The sequence below is a fragment of the Pararge aegeria genome, chromosome 19 (genome assembly GCF_905163445.1).
Source record: "Pararge aegeria chromosome 19, ilParAegt1.1, whole genome shotgun sequence".
Lineage (NCBI taxonomy): Eukaryota > Metazoa > Arthropoda > Insecta > Lepidoptera > Nymphalidae > Pararge > Pararge aegeria.
The window spans coordinates 9,672,259-9,697,068 of record NC_053198.1 but is presented as its reverse complement, the minus strand read 5'-3'; the positions used below and the strand labels follow the sequence as shown (position 1 = coordinate 9,697,068).

Here is a 24,810-nt window from a genome sequence, read left to right as displayed (position 1 = left end):
CAACTGTTTTCCATGTTTGACGGCCGATTGCCGGCCGAAATCTACGAATTGCTTGGCTTTTCTTTAATATAATACCTACTGATAAATAAATAAATATACTACGACAATGTACACATCGCCATCTAGCCCCAAAGTAAGCGTAGCTTGTGTTATGGGTACTAAGATGACTGTTGAATATATTTTGTGAATAATATACATAAATACTTATAATATACAGATAAACACCCAGACACTGAAAAACATTAATGTTCATCACACAAACATTTTCCAGTTGTGGGTATCGAACCCACGGCCTTAGAAAGCAGGGTCGCTGTCTACTGCGCCACTCGGTCGTCACATAACATATAAACCTTCCTCTTGAATCTCTCTCCATCTATTGCTGAAAACTGTATAAAAATCCGTCGAGTAGTTTAAAAGATCTAAGCGTACCAAGGGTGGGAGCTACTTAGTTTTGTACTATGTATGTGTACGAAGATTACTATAATTCGAAAATAAAATTGGTCTAAGTAATTTAACTTTTTTCATATTCTTAACGTTCTTATTGCGAAAAAAGTGATATTGTTTATTCGATTTTATATAACAAAGACGTGAATGAACTGTTATCAACATGGTAGCTAGGTGGGTATTTTAAGCTTTACTAATAGTCACATAACCTTGAGGCAATTACCAAGATGAATAAGTAAACATTGACTTCTATTTCGTTTTAAATATGTCTTCTGAATCTGTATATTCGTAACGGTAAAGCAATGAGGATATGATGGTTTTTAATGAAACATTTATTTGAGTTTCTCTTCTATTGTAAGATATTTGTAGGTATTACAATAATATAACGATAAATATGTAATTTCGTATTAAATTATTGTTTTATATTCAATTTAAATTTAATTGAAAATATTACTGCCGTGTTATTTTTTTAAATCAATCTGATTACCTTCCTACGAAAAGAGTTACCCGTGGATAAACACTTCCGTGTTGGTTTTTATAAAATGCTATTGGAGAAAATCCAGATTCGGCAGGGTGATTACGTATCTCGCGACAGCTATGCGACAGGCGTAAATCTTGCAATCACTGCTGTCAAACGTCACTTTTCCATACAATAAATAAACAAAAGTGACGTTTGACAGCAGTTATTGCAAGATTTACGCCTGTCGCATTGCTGTCGCGAGATACGTAATCAGCCTCTCGGTGTACGAAAATTTTGTAGATAAGAAATACGATTGAGTACGAAAGTGCCATCAATGAGTATTAATTAATAGGTACGTTTGAGGTGCTGGGTTCGGTCAGGGTCGAGGCAAGATTTATATATTTTATCGCCAATCTGGGACAAATTTGAAAATATCTAACGGTTTCCACTTTTTATTACCTACTGAAACTTATCTGACAAGATAACCTTTGTGTATGTGTATCTTATACATGTTACTTTGGTAGGTAACTAACCTACATTTAACCTAACACACCTAATGACTCATAAAAAAACCGAGAGAAAAACTTGCGCCACGATAACGCAATATAGCATTGTAGGGTACATTCATGCTCGTTAGAATTCGCAAGGAAGCAACTAATAAAACAAAAACCAGTTAAGTGCGAGTCCGACTCCCGCACTGGGAATTCTGGACCTTTGAAGGAATTATTAATAAATTTATTATATTCTACTGTTATAAGTTTTAAGAGTATTTTTATTTAATTGGTTACTATCGCTAGAATTAATACATCATTACAGGCTTAACCTAATGCGATAAATAAGATAATTCTAAAAGAAAAAAAAACTAAAACTTAATAAATAGGTAGTTGCGAAATCACCAGGCCTAGGGAACATAAATCTAAATTAAATCTTAAACGTCTTCGAAACCACCTCAGCGAGACATAATGCCTAAGATGCTGGCAGCATTGCCCCTTTGCAAAATAAATTCTTTGGGAAAATAAACTGGTGGAACTTGTCTTCTTGGTCTCAAGTCTACTTGGTTAAATTATTCAGCGGTTCAGAAACAAAAAAAAAGTATAAAAACGCATTTATACATGTTACCCTAAAATTACCAAATGGAAACTTGAGGAGGATAAAAAAATGCTAAGTCATTCAGAAATACGTACACCGAATTCTGGGAATTTCTAATTCACACGAAAGTTTGAAGAAGATTGAAAAGAAACATTTCGTCTCGGTTTCTTCGGGTTTTCAGGAACAAACAATTCTTACATTTTCGTCGTCTGAATAATAAGCATTTTTGTTTTTTTAAAGGTCGCCTATATGTCAGAAACTGTTAAAATAGGCTGTGAAATTAAATTTGTTCTTTTCAAATAGAGAGGTAAAAATAATCAATAATCAATAGGTGTTATAACGACCTTCCTGGCGCAAGAGTGAGCGCTGTGTATTTAAGTTAGAGGTTCCGGGTTCGAGTCTCGGCAGAGACAATTTGGCAATTTATAATTACTGAATTTCACTGGTCTAGTCAAAGGCCGTGGCTAGTTACCACTCTACGGACAAAGACGTGCCGCTAAGCGATTAAGTGTTCCGGTGCGATTTCGCGTAGAAATCGATTAGGGGTATAACTACCTATTAGTCCGCTACCTACTTAGACCGCATCATCACTTACTAGCAGGTGAAATTTCGATCAAAGGGAGTAGAAAAAAAAACAAATTATACTTGTATATCTATTACATCATACATTAGTCGCATTACATCAAGCATGAAATCACAAAAGAGAATCCTTCGGAGCCCCACCTAGGTAGCGAAACACCTACATGTAAATCATAATAGACCTTGTACAACCCATAAGCGACTTGCGAATAATCGTATACATTAACAAAGCTGTTGTTCCGCTAGGTTAGTTACAATCAAACGTTAACGTTCAAACTGATCTGTTGTTCTCTTTTTCACACGCTTTTTATAAGCTTCACCTTTAAGTTTGTAAATGACTCCTTTCAACTTGATTTCGACCGTCTTCAATAAAACATAAAAATATTCATCAGTTATCTTAGTACCCATAACACAAGCTACGCTTACTTTGGAGCTAGATGATGTATTGTCGTAGTATATTTATTTATATTTATTTATTTATTTATATTTATTTTATTTAATATTTTTTAAAGTTTGTATGTTTATAATTGAAATTATCCGGGTAATTCTTTGTCGTTTATTTACAATTAAAAAAAACTAAAAAAAAATTATTAGTCTTTTGTGTGTCTCTTATGAAAATTGGGTACGGTCACAATGCTTGCGAGCTATTGGATTGCTTTACGTCGAGAATGGCGCGAAATGTTAAAAGTATTTTTTTAAAATCTATAGTCGATAAGGCAGGAAACCATTATTTTTAGCCGATTTCTCTAATACTACTAAATTTGATGGTGAATAAGTTAACGAATAATTTTGCTCTTATAAAAATAATAGTTTAAGAAAAACTCAACGCTTTTTAAATAAACTAAACTAAAAGGTAGAAATTAGTTTGGTTTTTTATACCACACTTTGGTGGCTTTTTAGTTTTTTTGAACAATTCATTAATTGGAGTTTACTCCCTAAAAATCGATTTTCATATATAAGGCGCCCGGTATTAGAAAAATGTGAGGAGTAAAATGTACTGATGAATGACCTCGTTACGTTTTCTCTTTGCGACGTTGCATGTCCGGCAACTGTGATGCGCAAACATGCAACGACGCTTTCGTTTAATTAACTTATTTTTCCTATTTAAGTTACCAAGGAAACCGAATATTATCTAGGTAAAGAAACAAACACATAAATATATGGGACAGAATGAGATAGAAAACATTATAATTTTTTTTTCCTATTCTTGTTACCATGGAAACTAAATAATAAACATTACATTTATCCTAATAGTTCTGATACTCTACATCCACCTCAATCTCCCGTAGGCTACTTTTAAGAAGTTAAAGGTTGTGTGAATAAATTGCACAGGATTTTTAATTTACCCTTTCATATGGTATAAATTTTTATTCAGCTAAATAAACTCTTTTTGTGTATTTCGACAATCGTACTTGACGAGTAAACTCCAGTCGTGCGTCGGAGCTGACACACACATTTTTTTTTTTGGCCTTATCTCTACGGGGGTCGGGACAACATGACTGGGGAAGTGCCGTTTGTTATGTATCAACTAGTATCTAGACTCTAAGTAGTGGTTTCGTCCTGATACTCTGCCGTATCGTCTCACTGCTGGCCACAGGCATAGCTCAAGAGAGGATGAATTTAGAGCGTAGACCATCCTTATAAAGCGCTCCTTACCCCTCACCTAATACAACTCAGCTGCGTCGCGAAGTTCATAAACTAAAACCTATTGTCCTATTTATTTAAAAATAAAAAAAGGAAAAATACAAAAAGATGTTAATTATACAAATAGATACGACTCTCCAATTTACAAGCTTTATATTTTAAACTCCGTGTAGAGGGCTGCCTGGAGGCAGAAATTCTAATTTGTAATTATTTTGTATATTTAAAATTAATATCTCATGTAAGTTTTTGATTATTACTGTTTTTAATTATTCTGTTATATAATAGTGTAGATGGGTCATAGTTATCAAATAAAGAATTATTATTATTATGATTTTTAATTACTCCATTATTTACTGATTTTTATTTCTTTATTTAAATTCTTAGCAATTAAAAAAAAACTATTAAAAGTTTATAAAAAAAAAATACATTCACCCTCCGCTTGCGGGGCTTTGAATGCCCAAGCAACCGGCGGTCGGGGCTCTAGAGTGAGGAACCTCCTCACATTACGTGACGTTTCAAGGCTGCCTACTGCCTTCTGTATCCGACCCTATTATTATGATTAATAATATAAAAGGTTGCCGTGTGGCTCCGCTGATCAGAACCCGTCCTCTGGCGTACGTGGCGACTAAGTGAATATAACGGAGAACGTGCACCAGTGTCCTCTGTGCTCCTAATAAAATCTATTGCAATCACCAACCCGTCTGCCCAGAAGGGTGATTATGGGTGAACCATTCTGTTGAAAGAGTCTTGAGCAGTGGACTGTTATAGGCTATTGATGATTAGGTAAAATGTACTTACACGTGCTCTCCAGTCGGAACAAATTGAAGTTTCTCAGCAAATAGTCGTGGAGCGTTAGGAACTGCAAGTTTAGTTTTGGCAACGCGAGGCAGTTCTCGCCGCTGTAGATCTCCGTGGGAACAACATTCTCGTCCCAGATTATCTCCTCGGTTGGATAAAGGGGCATCGAGTTTAATTCTTCTAATTGGGATATACGACGCTCGTGCCGGGATATCTGATAAAATTATTAGACAATGGTACCGATTCTGAGAACACAATTTTCTAAACTGAACTGAACTGTACTTTCCTTTTCCACAAGGAACATTTCAAAAAGGATAACACTTCTTTAGACCATCCGACTGGCATATCCTTTCTTTCAAACCTTATAGTCAAGAAAACATAGTGAAGAAACCAAAGCATCGTCATCGTCATCATCACTGTAACCAACTGTCCACTGCTGGACATAGGTCTTTTGTAGGGAGTTCCAAAATCCACGGTCCAGGGCTGCTTGTTTCCAGCGGATCCCAGCGGCTCAATTGATGTCTTAATAATCAAACCAAAGCATAATTTAAACATATTCATCAGCAGGGCTGTTAACATACTGTGCTGAAAAAACTATTTTATTTGGCACTCGAGTTTCTCTTGTACAGTGTCACAAAGCAACAAACCTACTTACCTAATACATAATATGTTTACTGATTAACAAAAGTAACTTACAATCTACGAAAAAAGAATACTTCTCACCAATAATTCTTTCAAAAAGTCTTTATCCAATCTATGCCATGACGCCCCTTCTAATTTGTCTTCTGGTGGGATGAGGTTCAGGTATGTAGCAATTGCTCGTAGAGCCTTATCGCTATAAAATAGAAAAAAAAAACTTAAAGTAAGCTAAAAGTAGTTAAATTCTTCAACAACTTCTTTATTATAAAGATCTCATGGACAAGTACGAACCGTCTTGTGTCGAACGGCATTTCAGATCTTTGCCGTATAAATATGGCAAAGATCTGGAATGTCTTATAATTGCTCCATCTTAGGTTTCATCATTAGTTACCATCAAGTGTGATTGCAGATAACATATTAAAAGAACACGGAAAGGCTCATTTAGGCGCGTGTCTGAAATATTGAGATGTTCTCTCTCATTTGGATGCTGTTTTACATTCTAAATACTTAATCTTTTTTTTACCTGAGATTCCCGAAATGCTTTTGTAGAGATTCCCTAGTATCAACGCTGGCGACATTTGCAAGGGCGAATAATCTTAGATCTGGAAACTTTGAGAAAGCAGCTTTCTGAAACAAGAATAAAACTTTTTCTAAAACCAAGATTAAAATTAGAATCAGCAGACGACCTTTAACCTTGAGGTAATGTCTGTGTAATGGAAATAGGACCGGTAAGAAGTTTTCAGGAAAGTGGTTACATTTGTAAAAGTTAAAAAACGCAGTGCTCCCTTGTAGCCAATAAAACCTTTCAAAATAGAAACCAAATATAATAACAGGAGCCGCAGAAAACAAAAAAACCTTGAGCCTTAAAATGGTAATCACAGAAGAATAAAAAGGATTTTTTTACTTTTCCATCGCTGTCTTTAAATAAGATTCTCACTCACAGGGATAAATAAAGGGGAAGACAGTATTAGTACCTACATATTGCGATTTTTTGGAATTATTCGTATTCTTTGAATTATGAGCTAATATCTTGTCGGAGAATTTCTCTCTGACCTTCCCTGTCCTCTCTATCACTCTATTTTCCCTTCAATTATGTTCGCGATAAATTCATCATGTCTTAGTTTGTGGCTAAAAATTTTCCCTATTCTGATTTCGAAGAGGGAATTATTCAGGTATCGTTATTTTATTTGACATAGATCCGCTATTAAGCAAAATATAAAATTAGAGGTTTAACTTCGCTTGAGGGAGCTTCCACTCGTTTGAGCTGCGCCGCAAGTTGTAAGTAGGTATACTTTTTAATATTAGGGTGGCTTAATAGTGGTAGAATTTCAAGCTCACCTGCAATGAAGTAATGCGCGAATAATGTAACAGAGTCATGTCCCGATCGGTCATGGGGTCGCCGGTTTCGTCGCTGATTTCAAACCGAGCGTAGAATTTAAGCATTTGCAGGAGCTGTAACAAAGAAACACAAATATTTATTCATCATCATATCTCATTACCGGCTTACAACAGGGAAAGAGTGACCTTGGTCACTGTGGGAGGAGACTGGTGAGACAGGTGCCTGAGGCTTCACACGCCTTTAAGAGCATTATGGAGAACTCTCAGGCATGCAGGTTTCCTCGCGATGTTTTCCCTCACCGTTGAACCAAGTGATATTTTAAATACTTAAAACGCACATTACTAGCAAAAGTTAGATAGGCGTGCTGGGATACGAAATTGCCCCGCCGCGCCGATAGTTAAGCCACTTGGCTATCACCGTTTCGTATCTTCTTACCTGTTCTAAAACAATTTTTGGGGTTCCGTAACCGAAGGTTGCAAAAGGGGCTATATTACTATTACATCCGTCCGTTTTGCCGTTCGTTTGTCTGTCAGCGGGCTGTATTTCATGACCCGCTATAGGTAGAGAGTAATTCTGACAGCATCAATATGGATGGCTCTATATTAATATTTTTTACATAATATACTATTGAGCAATTTAGTGTCACACAGAAAAAATATTAAGATCCAATAATATCAAAAATTTGCTTATAATTCTGCGCCTAACGTTCTTGCCTTGCTGACGAACCCGGCTTTTGTGCATAAACGAGTTCTCAAGGGAAGAATTAACCAAGTGATAAAAAAATGTTAAGGAGATTGCACAAGGCTAGTATCTACATTTTCAGAAATTGTAATTTCTGAATTTTTTGTAGTCATGTCTGGTTAACCTACAAATAGGTACGATATAGCGATTAACATCTTATAGTGAAATAAAAAAAAAACCACATACTCAATCCTGTGTATTTGTTTAAACATTATTCTTAACAAATTTAGACCCATCCCATCCAAATAGGAACTTTGCATATTTACGGTATCAAAAGTAGCCATTGTTCGGGGCGCAAGCTATTGCTAATTGCTATGTGACTAACTCATTACGGCTAGTAAAGGCAGGAGATAATTTTTTTTTTCTTTACTATATTTCTACACCATTACTCAGTAAGTAAAATAAAGGAAGAATGGAGAGAAAAGAAAAGACTGGAGTAGAATACAAAATGCGGCCTTATCGCGTAGAAGTGATCTCTGCCAGACAACCTTACTATTAGATTAAATTATATCAACTCTCGAGGGATAAAAATCACGTCCACCTTTCAAAGCACGGCAACAGGGAATAGGAGAATTTTACCCCAGTTCACTAACACGTGATTTCCCGGCTAGAAAAAAAGCCCATGCTAGACGTGCAAAAGAATAAATATTAAAGGAACTTTCGCTACCATACTATAAGTAGGACTTCATGGTAAAAACGCCTTGAACTCCAACGTACAGTAGCTCCACGAAACACGTTCACGTTGCCGCTAAGATAGACAGCGAATATTTTTTATCATTAGTAGGATCAGCGCCGGCGCCTTGGCATGTCGTTCCGTGCGTATGGCGCCTGGTATTTACGAGGTTAAAAAATGTTTTTTCGTGTTTACTGAAAACGTATTAACCTAGTACCCGGACAATTAAGTGTATGTGTGCAATCATTTATCTAAGTGAAGTTTAGTGTGAAATATTAAAATGAAACTTGTTTTATTTCTTGTGGCTTTCGGGCTCACTTCGTGCGGCTGCGTGCCTGAAACTTCATATTGCTGTAAGCCGGAACAGGGTGTTCAGGCGGACAGTGAAAATGCCTGCGTCTTGACTGACTCAAACAATAATATTATAAAGACAAGTACGAAACTAGCTTGCAAGAATGTCACTCTAGTTGATGATGCAGAGTTTAGCTTTACAATCACTGATGATGGCAGGATGATCATCGATGTAGAGGGATTAGAGCCTCAAATAAACAGTGACATGTAAGTTCAGATTTATTTCTTCAAACATATATAATATCATCATAATATGGGCACAGGCCTCCTCTTTCATAGGAGAGAAGGTTTTAGAGCATAGAACCCCCCACGCTGCTCCGATGCGGATTGGTGGGCTTTAATGACTATTGTCACAAGTTAGTGACAATAGTCATAATAACTGGGACCGATGGCTTAACACGATCCGCTAGCCACGGGGGTTGCCACAAAATTTTAACAGAAAATACACTATAAATGTGCACTACACTATAATTGACAATTCAAAAACTTTGAAATTATTTTTTACAGGTTTTGTATAGCCAATCGGACATTAAACTCGAGTGGTAGATTTATAGTGTTTTGTAACGAAGCTGAAGAAGAAATAATTATAGACCAAATCATCCTCGCGTACTGTATGTATGTGTCGGTGGTTTTCTTGTTACTGACTATGATAGTTTACTGCGCACTGCCTGAAATGAGGTAATATTTTTGTCTATGCCAGTCCAACTAGCTCTTAAATATTTATATTATTATAAATTTATTTTTAGTTTTTAATAATCCCACAAGAACTATGCAAAATTAACTTTCTTATTACGTCAGTGCATTAAAAAAACATCACACACACTACCACATTATTGACAAACTCAATCATATATAATGATGATATGATTTTTAATCAATTTTTGAATTATAATCGATTAAAATAGGCAAATTGACAGTGACAGCGTCAGTGCCTTATATAGAAGCATAATCTTAGACAATAGAATCTTATTAATGTTTAAACTTATTATTTATATTAATAATTTTGGTCGAATTCTGACCACAGCTGGGCGACCACGAGTTTGGATAATTACGTGTGTCTGTTTCAGAGATGTACAAGGGAAGAGTATAATAAACTTCTGTGGGAGTTTAGCGCTAGGACTCGGACTTTTTGGCTATCTACATTTAGGCCTTGAGTATTCACATTTAGGATTATGTGCTACACGAGGTAAATATTCTTTACTACTTTTCTTACGTTCTTCAAAATTCAAAATTAATTTATTTCAAGTAGGTCCAGTTTATAAGCACTTTAGAAACGTCAGGTCAGTCTATTTGTAGTGCCTCTACCACCGGTTCGGAAGGCAGATTCCACCGATAAGGGCCGGCAAGAAACTCAGCAGATTTCTCTTTTTCAACTATATTATATACACTATATTGTGAGAGATGAGAGCTGAGCCTTATTCCAAGCAGCCTTGTCGTTAAGAAATTCGTATAGTATAATCGTATAGTAACCACGATTTATTAATTGTGTTTTAACGTAGTATAAACTTATGCATTCGCAGGTCCAAAATTACCTTGGGAATCATATTATAAAAGCATATACTCAATCCGACAAATTATTTTTGCACCTTTCGCAAATGATATGCAGATGTCACTAACATAATCATTTCGAGTAAGGCGGTTGTTTATATCCACTTTTCGTCTATAAAGAGTCTCGTGGGAACATTATGTATACCTGGTATAAAAATAGCAAATGTACTCTCTGTCCTTGTATCTAACTTTATGCCAAAAATCAAGTCGATCGGTCGCTTGGTTCGGGCGGAAAGTAAGTACACACAAATGAAAAAGTTTAATATTTATATAGACCTTTATAGCTTAAAAAAAAAATCAACGGAGTTTTTGATGTTATTTGATTTTACTTGGCGTTACTTCACGGAATTTAATGATATACCTACTTACAATGAATATTAAACTTAATTTGATAAGAAATTCAGAGAGAGAATTGCTAAATTATTCATTATTATTGTCAACATCTCCTGAGGATGCACGGAGTCGGAGGGAAACGTGCGAAGAGAGTAGGTACATTGCGGAAGATATTTTTTGGCCTGGACTAAAATGATTGAAGAAATTGTAAATTACACCGTACGAATTTTCTTGCTGTTTGCTCATTATTAGCAAATTAAGTTTAATATATGTTCTTTTTTTTAAATTAAATAAATATAATACAACAATACACACATCGCCATCTAGTAGACCAAAGTAAGCGTAGCTTGTGTTATGGGTACTAAGATGACTGATGAATATTTTTATGTATAATATACATCAATACTTTTAATATACAGATAAGCACCCAGACACTGAAAAACATTCATGTTCCTCACACAAACATGTTTTAGGTGTGGGAATCAAACCCACGGTCACGGACTCATAAAGCAGGGTCGCTGCCCACTGCGCCAGTCGGACGTCTTTGTAAATTATAAGGGGCTTATAAAAATACATATACATTTCCATATTTAAAATAATATGTTTAACGTCGATGATTTAGATCAGTTAAAAAAAATCTCTATCTCTGAAGCGATTAGCGGTATTCGGCCCTGCAGACAATTTGTAGAATGATTGCAGCTTACAATAGTTAACACCCATACATACATACGTGCTTTTATTAATAACCTGAAGAATGGCGTGAAAGTAAATGAATGAGGTCTGGGCTTCGGCCGTGGTGAGTTACCACCCTACCGGCAAAGATGTGCAGCCAAGCGATTTTGTGTTCCGTTACCTACGTTACCACGTAGAAAATGATTTGGATGTCTATGGGATTACAATAATTGCCATAACCATAATTGTGGACTACCACGTGAGATCGCAGAAGACATGTAGTGGAATTAAAAATAATACGAACGATGCGTAATTATAAACATCTGTTTAATGCGTTTACCCCCCCACAGAATTCAGTGCTTATGCATTCTGTGTTATCCCCTTATCAGGAAACGTGGCACGGATTAACTATTCCGACTTTATGACAAGTTTGCAGTGTTTTGTCACAATTAAACTGACAACACCTTTCAAATGGCAGCGCGTTGAAAAATACTGCATAACTAAACGTTACGCCACGTTTATTAATATGGCCTTTAATGTGTTTCAGGTTTCCTTGCTTATTTCTTTTTGATAGCCAGCTTTTTTTGGACCAACGCGATATCCATACAGATTGTCTTAAGCTTAAGGTTGGTACCTTCTTTATCTTTTTATATATTTTTTATTAGTTTTTACCAAAACTTGGAGGAATTATCAATTTTATAAATTTTAAAATGCAAATAAAAATTTTCGGAACAGACAGAATTTGAATCTGCGACTCTCAGGCAATCGCGGCCTGAGCGCTTTCTCCAATTAGGCTACGGCTCTCCTACCGTCGATGCCGAAATTAATATATGCCTTTAACATCAGTCTCATAGCGACTGTAGCGTCATCTTGTAGGAAACGTTGCGGTTTCGATCTACTTTTTCAAAGGTCCATATTTCAATGAGACACGTTTGAAACAAGAGATGACACATTGCTTTTCTATAATTTTTTATTAGTGTTTTTACCTACATTTTATTATCAATTTCATAAATTTTAAATTCATATAAAAATATATCTTTTTTATCTTATTCTTATCTATAAATTATCCCATTACCGGCCCACTAAAGTGCGCCAGTCTCCTTCCAGAGTGTCAGTCCTGTAGGGTCATAGTCCATCACGCCGGCCAAGCGCGGATTGGTAGGTCAGGCATGGGGTTTCCTCACGATGTTTTCCTTCACCGTCAAAGCATATGATCTTTACATAGTATGAAACGATGTCACTCCCGCTTCCCGCAGCTTAGATAATTTTAAACTATTAATGCATATAATATTAATGCAGTTGAAGGAATAGATAGAGTGATTAAAGAGCAGGGTTTATATAAAAAAAATAAAAAAATATACTACGACAATACACACATCGCCAACTAGATCCAAAGTAAGCGTAGCTTGTGTTATGGGTACTAAGATGACTGATGAATATTTTTATGAATAATATACATAAGCACTTATAATAAAAATAATATAGAGATAAACACCCAGACACTGAAAACATCCATGTTCAAACAAACATGTTCCAGTTGTGGGAATCACGTCCATTGACTCAGAAAGCAGGGTCGCTGCCCACTGCGCCAGTCGGGCGTCAAATAGTTTAAGTATAGTAAGAATGCATATTATATATAGCAGAGAAAAGTAAAGAAATTGAAATAATTGTAATGGGATGCCGTAATAAATAAAATGTTATCGTATTTCAGACGTCCAAGTAAAACAAACTACGGTTGGAAGGAATTCATCTGGTATGCACTGTACGCTTGGGGATGTCCAATAGTTATAACAGCTACCACGGCTATTGTCAATTTTCACCCTGGCTACCATCCCAAGGCTGGTATTGGATTAAATACATGCTGGTTCTATGGTGAGTATCAATGCGACATCATCATCGTTGTCAACCCATTTCTGGCCCGCTACAGGGCACGGGTCTCCTGTCTGTATGAGTACCATCCGCACCAGGCCGTAGTCCATCGCACTGGCCAAATGTGGATTGGTAGACTTTAAATGCCTTTGAGATCATTATCAAAAATCATGCAGGCCCTCACGTTGTCTGCCTTCACCGTTAAATGGTGATATTTTATTTGCTTAGATTAAGAACGCACATAACTCCGAAAATTTAGAGGTGCGAGCCGGGGATAAAACTCTGACCGAACTATCGCCGCTTTTAGAATAATTACATGAAATTTGTACGCTGCGGTTTGGCCTTGCCGCTTCTCAATATCAATTGTATACCTAGTATCGAGGATATCATCGCTAAAGTAATATCCAATTTTCGAATTGATACTTTAAATTCGGATATTGACATTTACGTTATGTTCTGAAAAATGAGTTAATGTATAATGAAAAACAAACGGTTAGTAAGCGCAAGATTTTTTCAGAAAAGTAATAAAAAGTAGATATTTGTGAAACACAAAGAATTCGATTAGGTACATTTGTTATTTAAGGCTGTTAACCCATTGTGCGTCTTACGTCATATGACCTTGACATTACTTCCAGTTATAAAACTTATAGTATATTGACCGCGGGTTTTTGTTTTATTCAGTTCTTTTATTTAGAAATAATTAATTAAACCGTAGCTGAAATTTCGGAGGGGTCTTGATTCTTGTTCGATCGATCGATTGATCAACTGCTAATATTCATAAGAATTGAACCGTCTGAACAGATATTCAATCGAATTGAGCTAACAAATATCGATTCAATTAAAGTTGAACACTTTTCAACTTTTGTTGATATCTTTGTTGAAAGCGATTCGACTCGTCTAAACCTGGCAACGATCAATTCTCCTTCAATAAATAATTGCGCATGGTATACGTCGAACACGTGTGCTTTTTTTTGGATACCAATGTTGAATCAATTTTAATTTTACCGTCAAAACGTGTTCGTGCAAATTCCTTTTTAATATGTTATTAATAACAAATGCTGGTCAACTAAAATCGAACCGTGTGAACCCGTCATTAAAATAGCCTAAGCGCAATTTTTGCTCGATCGCAAACGAGGAGTCGTTTTCGAGTATTAAACTCCGTATCGTCCAAGTGAAATGGACTTAATTAGACTTGTTTTAGAATCGCAAATCCTTTACTTATGTTTTTTTTTTACAAACGTTCTGTCAAAGCTAACTAAAGATTTGTAGGCCTTTAGGGAGCTTTAACTCGATGTATATAAGATCAATTTTACTTCGATGATCAATTATTTTCATACTCGAAAACGGCTGCCCGATCGAGCGACGCGGCGCGCGGCGGGGAGCGGGCGGGTGGAACAGGCGCGCGTTGTTTCCAAGTTTCTTTGACCCCGTGTGCACGTGCAAGAAACCAAATAAAGAACGGCTTCTTATAGCGTTCCCAAATCATTTCAGGCATACGAAACCGAACTGACGGAACCGGTTCAACCTGAATATATCCCGGTTGTTTTGGTTGCGGGAGGGCATAGAGGTACAGTTCCATATATGCAATGCTGTGTTACGGGCTAGAGTACGCAGTTGCCGGTGTAGTTACAGGCCGCTGAGGCTTAAACACCTACGCCTCAGGTTGACGGGCATAGGGCCGTACGATGCAGGACGTTCTCCTTTAGTGCCCTGCGAAGTGCGCTCTTTTTATAGGCGATGAGTTTCTTCTCTGACCATTTACTTACCATTAGGTGGGTCGTTTGTTTGGTCTGTCAATTATTACCATAAATAACAAAAAAGGGTACTAACGCACGAACTTCTGGTAGAGCTTTTCGTGACATTGCTCGTCTGGGAAAATACTGGCGCCATTCTTATTTCTGCCGCCAAGCAGAATTGCTATGTACCGGTCTAAAGGGCGTAGTTGCCGGTGTAATTACAGGCGCATGAGGTTTACACGTGATGTGTGAATAGGTGTCGTAAAATCTCATCTATTTTTCCAAATATTTTTTTTCTGTTTCCATGCTAATCGTCAAAGTAGCTTTTGAGCATTAGGTACATTGAACCTTAAATCAAAAAGAAATACAACCTTTCTCTTTCTTTTAATTTTAATATCCCTACTAATATTGTCAGTGTAAGTTTGTTTGTTACGCTTTCACGCAAAAACTACTTAACCGATCCTCATGAAACTTTGTACACATATTCTTAGAAGTGTTACAAGTAATATAGTACACTTTTTTATCCCGGCATTAAGCTCGGTTCTTATGTGGGAGGGGATGAAAGTGTTTGACGATTTTACACCATAACTCTGACAAATTATAACCGATTTAAATAATTATTTTTGTACTATAGACGTTATCATATCTGTTTATTTTGCCCAAACTTTGTGTAGATCTGATGAATGTGGTTGGAGATAGAGGACAGAACTCCTCAGCGGACGGCAGCACAGCCCCCATTTAAGGCTGAGCGATCTATCTATCTATCTTGTAATGAGGCCCGGTTCAGCGGGTGCACTTCGACCCTCCAGGATCTTTTGTGCTCGCCTCGTCCTTGTATCCCCTCACCCTAAATAGCTTCAAATATCCACTCTAAGAGTTTTATTAGGCTTAGCGATACTGAATACTTTAATTTTTATTAGAACTACAACTAAATTGAATGCCACATCAAACAACAAAATCGAACGCAGACGAAGTCGCGGGCAACAGATAAAGGCATCAACCTATTAACGGTCCACAATATGGCATGGGTCTCCTCTTAGAAAGAGAAGGGGTTAGGCCGTAGGCCACGCTGGCCAATTGGTAGACTTCCTACGCCCCTTATAAATATAGATAACATTACTTAGTGTCATTTCAGGTAATTACCAGAGTTGGCAGTATTTGTACAGCGTTATAACGGTATTGATCTTAGCAAACATCTGCATATTTATCTACACATCGATACATCTCTGGCGGAATACATTCTCTTCAAGTCACATAAAGGCCCTAAAATATAAGTAAGTGTTGTATCACGCACCTATAGCTTTTTTGAAGTGAAAAATGCGCGCGTTTTGGGCGTCTTATGGATACGCGTCATTGATAACTTGACTCCTGACTGGCCTGGTGCATATCTTTCAGTTTTTATAAGTTGTCGTTTGCATGTATTGCACTAGACTGCAATTTGACTGCGCGTATACACGCATGTCGGGGTATAATAGTGTACCTACCCAGCTTTAAGTTACTCAGCGTGCGATGGAAAGAGTTGTAGTCATTATTATCAACATATCAACCGATTGACGTCAACTGGCATAGGTATTCTGTAAGGAGCAAACAGAGCAGCGCTATAGCTGCTAGGCTGCAGTGCCCGAAGCTATGACGCCAATTTCGCTAACTTAGAAAAACTGAAAGTTGTCATTCTCCATGACCACTCAGAAGTCTGTACTCGTGACGTATTGCACAAGACTGCAATTCGCCCTCGTTTGTTTTATTTTACATAAATCCCGCGGTAATCATTAGTTCTCACGAAATAAAGAGTATCCTATGTCCGTTTGAAAAAAGCAAGCTACGCAACATTTCGTCAAGATCTATTCACCGCCTATAGGTAACACAACAAAGGTTTTTAACAACAGATCTCTGCTGTTATTCCGACATAAAGCATCTTCTAGGCAAGCGCGCTCCACCTTAGGCTGCATCATCGCTTACCATCAGGTGTGATTGCAGTCAAGCGCTCGTCTATAAACATTTAAAAAAAAAAGAATAATTCTTTGTCCTTCTATAGTTTGCCAGCTACCTTCATGCCAAATTTCATAAACAAAGAAATAAACATACATATTCTTTTGCATTTATAATTACTAACAGCTAAATTTTCCTAATTACAGGTTTTTAATGACAGTTCGAATGTTCATCGTGATGGGATTGCCGTGGGTGTTTGAAATGATCAGCTCATTAAGCGGACCTCACATAGTTTGGTAAGTAAAATTAATTTTCCATTAATTCCCATCATCCAAGGCTCAAAGACAGATAAACATAAAACAATGCGCGAGGGCAGCCTTATCGTTTAAAGCGTTTCTCCTGACAACCTTTAACAGAGTAGCACGCCAAGGGAAGCGGGAGAATGCAAGAAGACAAATTAATACAAAAATTCTTAATTAGGTTTATTATATACTAGCTTTGCTTTGCGTTTGATTTTGTTTTTTTATGTTCTAAAAAAATTTAAAGTATTCATTATCGCTAAGCCCTAAAAGAGGGGTTTGCAGCTGGGTTCGCTGAGGAGTTCTGTCCTCTATCTCCAACTACATTCAGATCAACACAAAGTTTGGGCAAAATTAAACACATATTATAACCTCTATAGTACAAAAATAATTATTTAAATCGGTTCTAATTTGTCGGAGTTATGGTGTAAAATCGACAAACACTTTCATCCGTTCTCCCAAAGGAACAGAGCTTAATGTCGGGTTAAAAAGTATCCCATATTACTTCCAACTCTTCCAAGAATATGTGTACAAAGTTTCATGAGAATCGGTTAAGTAGTTTTTGCGTGAAAGCGTAACAAACAAACTTACATATAATAATTTTCATAAGTAAACACTCAGAACGTTTAGAATTCGTTTGTATAGAAAATTAAATATGCTTTTGATTAAATATTTTTACATTCCTCATGAAATATGAATCCATCCTTCAACATTATTTCGTAATTCGGTTACACTTTGTATTTGTGTAAATATGATAATTTTGTAAGTTGTTTACCGTTTTCCGAGTAACCTTGTACTTAGGAACGTACGTGAATAGCTACGAGCCGATGATTTTAAGAGTAGTTCAAAATTTAATTATAAACCGCCGCGCCCGCCATTCGATATTTGACCAGAGAGATTGAGCTCTTTTCTTCTCTCAACAATTTACAGTTTATCTCCACGCTGCTCCAATACATAGGCGGGCTTAAACGATTGTAATCACATCTAAGTGATAGTAACCGGTTTGTACTCGATGCAAGGACAACAATTTCTTGGAGCAGTTTGACTGGTTAAATATCCAATTGGCGACGTAAAAATTAGCAGATATTTTTTGGAAGAGATCTCTCTTTTTGAAGAAAAAAATCTAATAAAGCATTCCGAATCTAATTAGCTCATACTTTTAGGAGCTTCATCAAGAATTAACACGTTTTAGAACTTGTTGACTAGCATTCCATTAACTAATCAATTTAACTTTTTTTTCAGGGTCATAACCGACATATTGAACACTTTACAAGGATTAATAATATTTCTGCTGCTCGTCGTATTCCGAAAACGCGTGATAAAGGCAATGTCGAGGAGGGGTTGGCTGGACTGCATTTCAGGAGTGGTGGAACGCCACCTGGCGGTCGGTGATGATGACGAAGAAGACGTGGTGCATCAAACTATGGATGTCAGCCTGCAAGACGGCCTGACCAGTTAGCTGGTAAATTTTCCGTTGGGTTAACAATTATTCTCCTAAAACCGTGTCCTGTACCGGTTTAGTTCTACTTACTACGTCAATGTATTTTGATTATGTATCTAAATACGTTTAAACCGTGAAATGGATATGTTTTTCAGATCGGCACAAAAGTATTAGATATTCATTTAATTTTTATTTAATATAATTGCATTCAAGGAGATAAAGAAAAAAGCTTCCACCTTAAATGTATATAAAGTTAAATAACATTTTCCGCGGTAATAATATGTATTACACTAGAATACATAGTCTTTGTATTATTTCCGCGAATGTTAAAATAAGCATTGATTTCATATGTTTCTTTGTAAGCTCTCTGAAGGAGTATTAAAATTGCATAGTTAGTATACGATATCTTATAATATAAGGAAAAATATAAAGTAGATTTATTATAATGTTACTTTATGAAAGTCAACATTTTCATGTCACAAGCAAGATCTGAACCTGGTTCGCATTCAAGCTTTATATTATTACTAGCTGTTGCCCGCGACTTCGTCTGCGTTTGATTTTGTTTTTAAAGTATTCAGTATCGCTAAGCCTTAAATGAGTATAGTAGTATATATATATATATATAACATGTGAGTTGTGACTGTCAATTAATCATAGACAAATAATTTACAATAAAATAAAATTGCGACTATAATTAAGGACCTAAGCTATCCTATCTCTTATGTTGGACCAGACTGCTCACGGTGTGCCAATTTTATTTAAAATCGGTTAAGTAGTTTAGGAGTCCATCGCGGACAAACATCGTGACAGGAGATTTATATATATTAAGATTGATCTTAAGTTTTATATTATGTAAGTGTATTGCTAAGCTTTTTAAACTTTGATTCGTTAATAGTTGGTAATGAGACCCATTACACTCAAAGTGCCATATTAGATTTATCATTTTTGTGATTTAATTTATTTAAAATAATTTATGTTCACGTTATCTATATTTACTTATAATAAAACTGTAACTGGAAGATTTCTGTACATTTAATATATTTTGAAAGTTTTGACCGGGGGATGCTTTATAATCGATACTGAGTCCAAAACAGATTTTTATTTAATTATTGTCCGTCTGTCTGTCTGTCTGTCTGTCCAGGCATCTGATGTAGCTGTAGCTGACATTCAGTTACAATAAGTTTCCTCCGGGAAATGGGACAATAAATTTTATCCGTTGAATTTGAACCGATTTAAATAATTCTTTTTTATTTGAAAGTGTATTGTCCTATTTTAATAAGGATCTAATAAATATTGTCGGAGATAAAGGACATAACTCTTCACAAATAACAGCAAGTCGCAAGGCCTTATGGGACAACGATCGAATGCATGCGTACCATTATACTAATATTATAAATGGGAAAGTTTGTGAGGATGGATGTATTTATGTATGTATGTATCAACTAAAATAGTGACAACGTAATAACTCAGTATACCACGTAAAATAATAGCAGGTAAATAGCTAGCGTAGCCACGATGATAATGATGTTAGTATCAGATCTACTCCAGCTTCTCGATTGACTCATACGCAGACGAAGTCGCGAGGGTCCGCTAGTTCATTCCTAAATATTATATTCTTAAAAAGTTACAATAATTACCGGTCTGGGATCATTAATTTAACCGATCGAAAATTTTGCTGCCCGGAAAAGCTATAATATTTTAATCAAATTTGGTAACATACCGACGTACCCACTCATACCCACCAAATACATTAAAAAGATCATAAAAATAGGTCGAGTCGTTTCAGAGAAGTGCTACCAGAAACACGCGATTTTGTCGATTATAAACATAAAAATCGTTGCTCTTTATTATATTAGTATAGTGGTATGTATAATATATATTATATATGCTGGTGCGCATTTCACAAAAGGAATCCTTCATAAATTAATAATTTATCCAGGTTTAGCTTTTTTGCGCGCGCACAGGCAAACCTGACAGAGGATATGTGCTAGCTGAGGAAATGATTGTTTTAATGTATATGTGGAATAACTACGTTATATGTTTAATTTTATATGTAAACTAAAATGAATATGACTGGATACGTATGTACTTTATTGCTATGATCGAATATTTGTTCTGTCTAATAGTGATAGAACGATGTGTAAGGTTATTTCAGTACTTAAATGAATAAATAATTTATGATCTGTCTGAATATGAAAGTACGAATAATAATAAATATCTATTTTTTATTAAATTCTTTTAATTAAAATATTGTGTATTTGATTCCCTGAAGAAAAATACGTACATGGAATTTTAGGTACTATGGGTATAGACAACCAAAAAACAATATCCGCCATATTAATATCCCACTCTCCAAATTTTTTGATAGTTTCTGGCAGAAGTAACGTATTGAATCAATTATTGCTGGTTGCAACCTGTCACTTTCATTTTCGATGAGATATAATATATACAACTGCAGCTTAGAGTTACGTGATTTAAAGATGAATAAGGCATGGGGCACGGAGAAAAGTTGAAGGCCAAATTCGCCAAAAGCGATCGACTGCTTAGTTTGAATCGGTTGCATCTATGTCATGGATTCACTCAAGATTTCATTCATACTGTTAATTTGCCAATACAAATTATTATTAATTAGTTTATTTATTGTTATATAATCTATCATTATTCCTTAAAAATGATCTGTAAATTTGAATTGTAAGTATCATAATATGCACAGCCTACAAAAATAAAAATATACATTCCATTAATAATAGGAATATATATATTAATTAATGAGTAGTTAAATTATTTAAAGAGAAACCCGACATAGAAAAAGGTAGCTATTGTTAAGTTTTTTTTTTTTATTATATAAAGAAATATACTACGACAATACACACAAATTGAATATTTATGAAATTTAAATCGAGTTTAATTAGAATAACATGTTTACTTATTCGCGCAGCGTTGTGCGTTGTGGCATTTAAAAGGTTTCTAGTTAGATTACCGGGTCGATTTGGAATCAATAAATCTACTTATACAAAGGGTATACCTATAATTTTGTAAACAATTTATTTAAGCGAGAACATTAGCCAAAAATATAGATAAGGCAGGATAGAATTAGACGGAGCCACAGGATAAGAATTGATTAGCTGAGGTTTTTATCTAGGGTCTTAAATCAACCAAAAGGTGCCTGTAATGCTGAAGAAGGGTGTCGCGTCGTATCGACCTAAAAATTTAATAAGAATAAGGAATAATATAACTTACAATATTATATCCATATCAATATCCAGATCCACACATCCATAATATCCCTCAACACCGTCGTTTTAATAACCATAAAGAAAAGAAAAAGAAGTTGAAGAACCATATTATACCAGGTTAATTTAATAATGAATTTCTATCTATAGGTGTTTATTGTAATCTGTGGAGCTTGGAGCACCTACCAGTTTCTCATTCAATTCCTATGAGATAAGACGAGTAAATCTTTACCCTTCAGAAAGGCTAGAATGAGCAGAAGACATTTTCTCCAGGACAAAATGTTTATCCCCTCCCACAGTTTTATCCGATTTCAAAGCTCTTTTAATATTCCATGTTTTTATTAAATTTTTTATTTAGATATAAATTTTTATTGCCGCACCAAGCCGTTCCTTATAAGAACTACTTTCGCCAAAGGTTGTCTGAGAGAGATTGCTTTAGCTATAAGACCGCATTTGCACACCTAAACCAGTTTTTTTTTATTTTTGTTTTTGGGCGTGCAATAAAGAATTTAATAATAATAATAATAATAATTTCAACCGGTCGGCTGTGCTCGGAGAGTGAATAAAACTGTGGCAGAAGATAGACATTTTGTCTTTTTCCGGTGGGCAATAATGGTTCATGCCCATGCCTTCCCTGTAGGTTGACAAGTTAGGTTTATCCGTCGTCAGAGCATATAAGTGGGATTAAAATTTTGTATCGTATACCTATGCTAGCCGTTCTGCCAAAGCAAGGCAACACGTGAAGGTGAAGTTTACCCTGTTTCGACATTATACATTTATTATTTCGATATAATTACCGCGTGTATGCTCTGAAATTGGCAAAGGTGTGAGATTTACATTTTGTAATTTTTCCATTGAAGAAAATGTCTCCTGCTAATGCTAGCCCCGTAGGGCCAAGATGCACGCCTCAAGATAATCATGTCTAGGTACTCATTTACTATATACACTCGTCCGATCTCAACATGAATTAAAAAAAAAAATAAGGCACGGCAGTCAATGAAAATGAGTCATTTGGAGCGAACATAAAACTTAGGACACATTACTATGTTAATAATATGTCATCATAACAAAGGAACCGGCTCTGGATGTATGAACGTAGTTAGATAGGTATATCGAAAAGGAACGTGTTTACTCTGTCGGCGACAACGTCGGCGCACGCGCATCTCGATTCGAGCCAAACAGTCCAAGTGTCGGGAGGCTTTAATATAATTTGTCGATAATTTACGCCCCTCGAACTTCAATCGCCATTGCCATTTGTAGGGTGATGTGGTAACGTGCGTGTCGTTCTACAGTGTTGGTTGGTCTAGTTTCGCTGAATGCCCGTTAAAATGTTACATTTTAAGGTAAGGTTTACAAATTTCTGAATTACTTTAAAGTATCAACCTCGTATCAAGGGGATACCGCGCTAAACCTATTCGAACATGTGTTTTTTTACAATAAATTATTATTGCAACGCTTTAACAATAAATTAAAAAATTCTATAATTTTTGTATTGCATCCTTATTTTGAAGTTAATATAAGTTGCTGTATTTTGTTATTATTTAAAAAAACCTTTAAACTGCGTAACTAGTCCTCGTTTCTTCTCATTTGAAGGTAGTTTTTTCTACTTATAAAAGTTTCGTGAATGAGGATGATTTAACTTAGTTCTTTATAACCATATAACTATTTTGTCGTCTAATTTACAGAAATATATTAAAAACTGGGATAATTATATCGTAAAGTTAAAATTATTGTTATAAAATTCAACTGTGTTTAATTACACAGTTGAATTTTGCGAAATCACCCTTTGTTACGTTTAAAGTTGTTACGTGATTTTAATAATTACTTCAAAAATAAATATCCTAAACGAGGTACAAAAAATTTTGTGATTTTAAACTTAAAAGCTTAGTGTGATTTGAGGTGTTCATGCAATGCAATCTCTACTATTGTATAGGGGTTAGATACAAGCTGGTTTTGTCACGTGGGTCTGTTTAATTGACAAAAAGCTAGGTAGTAGACCCCTTAAAATTTGAGAATATAATTTGAAACATTATTTTAAAACAATGTTTTACCAATATAAACATGCTTGCGTTGTGTAGAAGATATAAGAAAAAATTAAGTAGATACCAACCAAAGTACATAATAGTTCTAATCTTATAAAGTTGCGCGTTTTTAATTGGAAGCGAACACTAAAGAAGAAAACGAGATATTATATTTGGTAGTTTTGGGAAAACTACACTTGCTTAATAATTGAAATTTTAAGCAAAGTAGAAGGTAAGGTGGTTATAACTACCGAATAATATAATCATGCACATTTGTAGGTACCTACCTACCTACCTATTATCATTTTTAAATAAAGCGTCTGTTATGAAACGTTGCAGCGATAATGCTCGTGTATATAGTGGAAGAGAACAGATATGCTTGTATTATCGCGGTTGTACCTATTCAATGTGTCCCTAAATCTATATAATACAACAAAGTCGTGTTAGTTACACCACTTATAACTTGAGAACGGATGGACCGATTTTCATTATTTTTGATTTGTCGGATTTCTTTTAGTCCGGAAAAGGATAATAAGTATAGAATAATAATATTTATAGATAAAACAATAATTTTAAAATCAAAAGAATAATCTAGCCGTTAGTAACAAAACACAATTGACAGCGCACGTCAGTTTGTCTATAAACGTAGAACGGTTGATATGGCCTAAAGAGAACTACATTAATCCGTAGTAAGATGAGCAGTACGTATTTTACTTTACAAATTCGCGGGGTCAGCTAGTATAGGTATACAACAACACAAGTAGCTATGATAGCCTAGTGGTTAGGACTTCAGCCTGCCTATCTGGGGGACCGAGTTCGATCGACTCAAACTTTTCAAAGTGTGCAGAGATAAATCGCGAAAAAACCGGCACGCTTGAGAGTTCTGTTAGGTTAGGTTAGGTTATAACATAAATATATTCTATAGGTTTACCTTTGTTTGTATGTGAAAGATTCTAGTTCTCTTAGGACGCA

The 24,810-nt window shown here is 35.6% G+C and overlaps 2 protein-coding genes across 2 annotated transcripts in view; one reads left to right on the top strand and one right to left on the bottom strand.

Annotated features, from left to right (window-relative positions):
- The window catches only part of LOC120631995 (RNA helicase aquarius), a 109,064-nt gene that overhangs the window by 35,720 nt on the left and 48,534 nt on the right, over window positions 1-24,810 (bottom strand). Inside the window, exons 7-10 of the mRNA XM_039901724.1 lie at window positions 6,992-7,105; window positions 6,177-6,280; window positions 5,738-5,849; window positions 5,015-5,228 (exon numbers count right to left, since the gene is read on the bottom strand). Coding sequence (XP_039757658.1) covers window positions 5,015-5,228; window positions 5,738-5,849; window positions 6,177-6,280; window positions 6,992-7,105 — 544 coding nt within the window. The remainder of the gene's footprint in view (window positions 1-5,014; window positions 5,229-5,737; window positions 5,850-6,176; window positions 6,281-6,991; window positions 7,106-24,810) is intronic.
- Window positions 8,545-24,810, top strand: part of LOC120631998 — a 33,608-nt gene continuing 17,342 nt past the window's right edge. The window contains exons 1-8 of the mRNA XM_039901727.1: window positions 8,545-8,964; window positions 9,265-9,435; window positions 9,825-9,943; window positions 11,858-11,936; window positions 13,022-13,182; window positions 16,051-16,189; window positions 17,051-17,140; window positions 18,386-18,591. Of these exons, the coding sequence (XP_039757661.1) occupies window positions 8,687-8,964; window positions 9,265-9,435; window positions 9,825-9,943; window positions 11,858-11,936; window positions 13,022-13,182; window positions 16,051-16,189; window positions 17,051-17,140; window positions 18,386-18,591 (1,243 nt within the window). The 5' untranslated portion in view covers window positions 8,545-8,686. The remainder of the gene's footprint in view (window positions 8,965-9,264; window positions 9,436-9,824; window positions 9,944-11,857; window positions 11,937-13,021; window positions 13,183-16,050; window positions 16,190-17,050; window positions 17,141-18,385; window positions 18,592-24,810) is intronic.